General features: G+C 34.8%; 1 protein-coding gene across 1 annotated transcript in view; it reads left to right on the top strand.

Annotated features, from left to right (window-relative positions):
- The window catches only part of Cngl (Cyclic nucleotide-gated ion channel-like), a 477,360-nt gene that overhangs the window by 116,093 nt on the left and 353,997 nt on the right, over positions 1-7,270 (top strand). Inside the window, exon 6 of the mRNA XM_017629793.1 lies at positions 1,990-2,193. Within this exon, the coding sequence (XP_017485282.1) occupies positions 1,990-2,193 (204 nt within the window). The remainder of the gene's footprint in view (positions 1-1,989; positions 2,194-7,270) is intronic.

Below are 7,270 nucleotides of genomic sequence, written 5' to 3'. Positions count from 1 at the left end.
AAAAAAATATTTTTTAAAAACAAGCTTTTATTTAACTGTACAATCAAAGGAATAAAATAAAGTAGTGTATTGTAAAGTAGCGAATAGCAAACCGACATTTAAATATCTGCATACATACATATACATACATACCTAACCAATTATGCATGTACGCTGAATTCGCCGACAAGCTTTTTTAAAAACGAAGTAAATTAGTACAAATTGTTAGTAATTTTCATTAGAGTTTGAATAACTCCTTTCACTAAATGGCTTTTAGTAACTTTAACGAGACCTTAACTTATTTTATTTTATTCATTTTAGAGCAGTTTTGACAAAATTTTCTTGCTAAAAAAGCTTTTGTTACACTACTTTATTTTGTTCCTTGGATTGTACATGTTAAATAAAAGCTTATTAACTGACTTCCAAAAAGGGAGGAGGTTATCAGTTCGTCGGAATATTATTTTTATTTTTTTTTTTTTTATGTATGTTACCGCATAACTTTGGACCACGTGAACCGATGTCGATAATTATTTTTGCATCGGAAAGGTAGTGTCTCAGAGGTGTTCCCATACTAATCTGGTTGAGATCCGATCAGTGGATCTTGAGATATATATATATTTTTTATATGGGAGTTGAAGTCGGGTTTTTTTTTGCTAAAAATTACTTGTTTCTAAAAAATATTTTTTTTACATTATTTTATTTATGATTCGATTTGGCGAATATTCAAAACATGTATTGGAAACGGCAAAGGCAGTCCAATTACAAAAGGGGCTGTAAGGTTATGCTGAGGTCAAGTTATTACCAAAAATCGACAAGTGAGAAAAGGTGCCGTGAATGTCAAAGTAAATCGACCTGTTGCACCATTGAGTATATCGAACTCTCGTGTGTTACGATTGGCCCAATGGATGTGATTTGCCAATATTATTATGCGTTAAAGTTTCATTCGGACACACCAGGGTTGAGTTGTGCAGTGATAAATCTCAAATCACCACCTGTCGAAATACCTTAAAAGCCAGTTTCATAAAAGCAATTTAATGAAAATTAATTTTTTTAATTGAATTTAATATAGAACCTGACAGAAAAAAATTATTTTCACTTAAATTGCTTTCATGCATATATTTAATACTTCTATATCGGCAGTAAGCTAACTTCTCATTGTGTAAGCATTCCGAAATCAAAGCGAGACAGTCTAGTACCGTTTTTGTCAATGTATTTTGTACTTGAGTGCCGTTTTTGTATATGTGTTGTGTACATGTTTATTTATAAACGTGTGTGTTCCTTTTCTTTCGTACGTGTTTACTGATATATCTGTACTGTAGTGTTTTCAGACGGTACTAGCTCCTACTGCCAATATAGGAATATTACATATATGCTTTCATGAAACTGGCTTTTAAGGTATTTCATCTCAGTCTATGTATGTATATTGTATTTCTGTTAAACAAGGATACGCATCCATTTTGAAATTGCCACCAACTATAAGATAAAGTCTCTAGGGCAGATTAACTATAGATCCGGATCATTGTTGCCGCCAAGGAACTTCTTCTTAGGTTATTTAAGGCGGAAAACGACCACCAAACCATAATCTTAGCCGATGAATGTGCCAATGGAAATCGTAAACGTGGACTTTTGGAGAAAATGTTGGACCAAAATGGTTAAATTAAAAATCTAATTTTGGGCGGGACGAAGTTCGCCGGGTCTGCTAGTATGTACATATATAAATAAAAGCGCGTTAGGTGTACAAAGCAATATTGGGCGAACCAACCCAAACGATGCTTAGACGGAATCTGATCATTGACAGTAGTTAGCTCGAAAATTCATAAGAAATGGTGACCATGCTCATCGACAGTGAGGCAGTTAAGAATTCTCTTACACTCTAGAGTTGCATTTTACATGAGGTTCAACATTGAACATTATGCTAGCAAGTAAAATGAAAAACAAGTAATAAGTGTACATACATATGAATTGCAGTCATGACAACCTTAAATTATTGATTGGTTTCTTTTGTTTAAGGAAACCGTTGAGGATACTGGGTCAGAGAGTGCGTCTGGAGAACCAGATAAAAATTCTAAGCGTCGGCGGAAATTTCTTCAAAAACGACGGTCTGTTGTTAATCCTGATGAAAATTTTTATTTCTATTGGCTAATGGTACTTACGGTGTCCGTTCTATACAACTTATGGGCTCTAATCGTACGTCAAAGCTTTCCTGAACTGCAGGTAATATAATTATTTGATAAAACAAAACCAGTAACGATTTTTAAATTAAGATCTATATCTAAAGTTATTAGCTACGGTACACATTTTAAGATGCTTCTTAAGTCATTCATTGCCGCTTAAGTTGATAACTGTTTTAAGTTGCTAACTAAAATTTTGGTTCAAATACATAGATGTTCGAAAGAGCGAATAGATTGCAGTTTTGAAGGAACTTGAATTCATAAGAAAAAAGTGAATAAAAAGCCAAATAAACCTTTTAAAACTTTCCTCGCTTTATCGTCGGTCGATAGCGCGCTATTTATAACTGAACTTCTTGTGCAAGGTTACAATGCCTTTACATTAGAGATAGGGTTCCCAACCGTACCTAATATATAGTATTGTACTATTCTTCCGGTCGGCGTATTATATACTGTGGGGAAAAAAATGTAGTATGCAAAAATAATACATTTCTTCAATTATAAATATAAATATATTTCAGTAATTTGCACGAAAAAATGTGTATGAAAATGGGTAACCTTTATTCTAAAATAACAATATTATCATTATAAATAAATAGGCAATCATGTTTCCTTTACACCCCTTTTGCGGCTAAACTATACCTCTAAGGTATAAACAATTCAATATCATTAGAAAGGTATTTTCATTGACTAAGTGCGTACCAGAGACCGGCATCGAGTATGATCGCGCCGTCTCGATCATCATCCCCTAAATTTGGTACATGTAAACACGATCGTCGCCAGCTATGCGGGCATGTACGAGACGCAACATTCTATTTTCGTGTTTGTGTAGTTGGCATGATTGCTGATTTGTATTTTTGTGTATGCGTCGTGGCGGAGGCTCGTTACTGCATGCAAAGAATAACACGACAACTAGCAGCTGTTCAACTGATGCATGCAAGGACAACTCGAGTGGCTCGCGCCACAAAACATTTCGAGCCTTGGCTGTGGTGACGGCGAGTATGTGTGATACATATAACATTTCTATACTCGTTCATGCTAACGCCACTTTAGTGGAAGAAGCGAGCATATGTATGTGTGTTGTGGCAATCGTCTTGCACAAACTATGTATCGCGTACGGGGAAACCAACTCGCGGGAATTACCCAATTTGCGGGGAATTTCGGTTTAGCGGGAATGGACAGTTTTTTTCGCGGAGTTTAGTGTGTTGTTTATGAAAAAAAAAGTTAAAGTAACCGAATTAGACGAATATATGTTCATTTTTAACCATAGCGACATTTTTTCCTATCGTTGGAAAGCTGCTGCTTTCGTCACTCGCGCTCTATCGCGCGCTGTGATTCAAAAACAAAACAAATAAGTTGAAAGACGTAACATACATAGTATGTAGTTTTAATTCATATTTAATATATGTATATTGAACAAAAATATTTCATGAGATCCAACATTTATGCTAAATATAAAAAAAGACCTTAAATTCAACGAGTTAAAATCAAAAGCTATGGAAAAACATTTCATTAAACTTAATATAGTTTCAAAAAATCTTATGATCTAGGGGTACAAACTTAAAACTAAAGTTCCAAATTTCACCTTTCTAAAATTCTTAAAATAAATACATACGCATTCAAATTATAAAACAAAGAACACATTTAATGAGATTAAATATTTACAGCAAAGGCATTTTGGCATTGATTTTTTACGATATTCAAAATGTTGTTCATGCAATATTTTTTTCGTTAAGTTTTTTTACACACATTTAGAAGTCAATCTGCAACAAAATCCATGCAAATAAAAAATTTTAAACTTTGAAAAAAAAATTAGGGAAAATTCGGCTAATTTTTCCTGAAAATGTAAAATTTTTTAATCATAATACCTAAATTAATTCCAGTACGCAGTTTTACGGCCCATTCAAATTTGTTGTGATAAAAAGCAAGTTTGAAGTTGCTAAAAATTCCCGTTGGTATTTGATATTTTTCGCTCAACGCACTTTTTCCATATAACGAATTTTTTGTATATAAGAAAATGCGCAACACCGTCAGCGAAAAAATTATCAACAATCAAAGGAATTTTTTAGCAACTTCAAACTTTGTTTTTATTATACATACTAAAATTAGTGAGCCGTAAAACTGCGCACTGGAATTTATTTTAGAAACTATGATTAAATAGTTTAAAAATTTTATAAAAATTTGCTGAATTTTCCTTAATTTTGTCCAAAGCTTCAAATTTTGATTTACTAGGTTTTTTGTGGAATGAGCTCTATATTCATAACAAGCTAACATAAAAATGTTTAGCATAAAAATCAATGCGAATATGGTAAAAAATAAATGCCAAATTATTTTTGCAAGTGACTTTACATAAAGTTTAGATTTCTAAGAATTAAAGTTTTTAAAATAGGAATTTAAAAATAGCAAGCTATCAACCGAGCCTGGCGCTAGCCGGTTCCTTTTCTCTGATATGATATTGCCAGCCAGAGAAAAAGTTCTCTCAGCAGCTGCACTGCTAGCTGGCATTGAATGGATTTGCAACGCTAGTTTCGACAAATGAGGGAACTTTTTTCCATTTTCTTTCCACCACTCAATTACGTTGAAGTTTTCAGTCATTTCAATTGTTTCCTTACTATATCTTTCCACTTCATCTTCAGGTATTTCTATTGTTTGTGAAACAGGTCGCCTGAACAAGTGAGAAAAAAAGAACTGGGCATCGTTGTTAGGAGGCAAAGAGTTGTCAGGAAAGGAACCTGTGCAACTTAAAATACTTTCATCCGAGTTATTTTGATTACCTAAAGGTTGTAATGCCAAGGGAGGTGAAGGAGTGGTCAAGCTTGAAAGTTCATTATCACTAAATTGTGCAGAATTGGGTTGAGAAATAACAGTTCTTTCGTTAATGCGAGAAATGCAAAAGTCCTTTATAACACTTAAGTCATTTTGTTGCATATTTATAGCTGGTGGATATAAGAAGCATGCAGCTTTATGCCACAAACTTAAATTGGCTACCCATATTTCATCAATATTTTGTTTAACCCTTTCTTTCAAAACTGAAATTGGAGCTACATCCTCACTGCTCGGTTCACAAAGACTTTTAATTTTCAACACAGATGGTAAAACAAAGCACAGTGAGGGAGAACTAGAAAGTTGTAATTTCTTAAACACGATTTCAAAATCCTTACATAGTTCAACGAGTACTTTAATTATCGATATATTTATATGTAATAATCTTTGGCTTTGTTCATTTCCATCGAGAACTCTGTTCATTTCTAGCCAATTATCGCATATAGATTTGAGCATTATATAGTGCGAATTCCATCGAGTAGGGCATTGGCTTTTTAAAGAAGTAGGTAAAAGATGCTGCATGTTAGCTTTTTTAAAATATTTCACAATTTTTTTGCAAGAATCTAAGATGTGTGTCAACTCAGCTGTTTCAGCGAACGATTTATCTAATACGTTGGAAAGTAAATGGCTGCTGCAGTTAAGACGTACATTATGTTCTAAAGCCTTAACAATATTTTTACCCCTGTCTGTTACAAATTTAATTAAATTAATGCCTTCAATGCCAAATTCATTAAATAGAGTGTTAAGCTTTCTAGCTATATTGTCCCCGGTTGACTTTTCAAAATCCACTGATTTCATTCCCAGCACAATGTCAAATAATTTGAAATCTTTTGCATAGTGAAATGTGACGCCTAAAAAATTTCGTTTCACGTAATTGTCCGTCCACATATCAATTGTAGCTGAGGCCCCACCGCTGCTTACAACGTCCCTTATTTCTTCACCCAGTTCTTGTTTTTTTTCCTTTGCATACTTTTTCGCGTTACGAGAAATCGTTGTTGCATCTGGCAGTAAGTTCTCCACGTCAACATGTTCGCCATAGGTTGCGCCGATCTTAATTAAAAACTTCGCCAATTTGGCAAAGCCGGTACCATTTACTGCCGAAAAGGGCTGGCTATCTTCAATGACCCAAAACGTGCATTTCTCAATGGCCTCATTTTTGTCCAATGCTGTGACAGGTTTCAAAACTTGCGATTCCTTCATGTTTTTGCAGCACTTGTGGCGATTCAAATTAGACGTTTGGCTACTGGTATACTTCAGCACTTTACAGCAAGTGCGGCAGTAAACAAAACCTGTCACTACAGTATCATCCGGCTTTAGGATTTCAGCAACCACATTCCAAACAAAGCTTTTGCCCTTTCGACGGCCGGACAAATGGTAATTACCACTTGCAATTTGTTCAGAAACGAATTCTATTGTATCTGCCATCTCACGATAACTACAATTATAAATCACGTACTTAATGGCCGCTGATCAATTATTGCACTCAAAGAATAACACAACTTGAAAAATTAGCAAATGCACCCAATGATCGCTGTTCAACTAATGCATGCAAAGAATAACACGACAACGACGACGATCAACTGATGCATGCAAGGACAATTCGAGTGGCTCGCGCCACAAAACGTTTCATGCCTTGGCTGTGGTGACGGCGAGTATGTGTGTGTACATATAACATTTCTATACTCGTTCACGCTAACGCCACTTTGGTGGTTGAAGCGAGCACAATGTGTTGCCGCAATCGTCGTGCGCAATGAGCTAACGGCGCATTACTTGTTATTGAACATAAACGAACGATCATACAAAGCCCGAGTAAATGATCGAGTATACACAAAATCTAGGTATCGGTTGCAGCTCTCTGGTGCGTACATATCATTACATCGTTAATAGTACCCATTAGAGATGAGTTGGGCACTAATTTATCTCCAGTTATACCCATAAGGGATGAGTCGAGGCTAATTGGCCTCCACTAGTACCCGTATGAGACTAGTTGGGACTCATTAATGCCCAATTGTACCCGATTGAGAGTAATCTCGGAATACTCTCTTTAGAGATTAGTCGCACAATTTTTTGCAGGAGTGCTAAGTAGCAGTTTAGGAATAAGATGTATATATGTATGTACATGAATAGATTAGACTCAAACAAGGAAGAAGGTAAAGTTGAGTATGGAGAAGAGGAAAGGGATACATACAGAAATTGAAATAAAAGTAAAGAAACCTAAATATAAAGACAAAGAGGAAGGAAAATTTAAATACCTAACCTAATAACAATGGTGGGGGTGAATATGTAAATGAAGAAAATAA

The sequence above is a fragment of the Rhagoletis zephyria genome, unplaced genomic scaffold, assembly GCF_001687245.7.
Source record: "Rhagoletis zephyria isolate East Lansing unplaced genomic scaffold, Rhagoletis_zephyria_1.1 Rzeph_scaffold_00084, whole genome shotgun sequence".
In the NCBI taxonomy this organism is placed as follows: domain Eukaryota; kingdom Metazoa; phylum Arthropoda; class Insecta; order Diptera; family Tephritidae; genus Rhagoletis; species Rhagoletis zephyria.
Note: the sequence above shows the minus strand (reverse complement) of the source record. Positions and strands in the feature narration are given on the sequence as shown.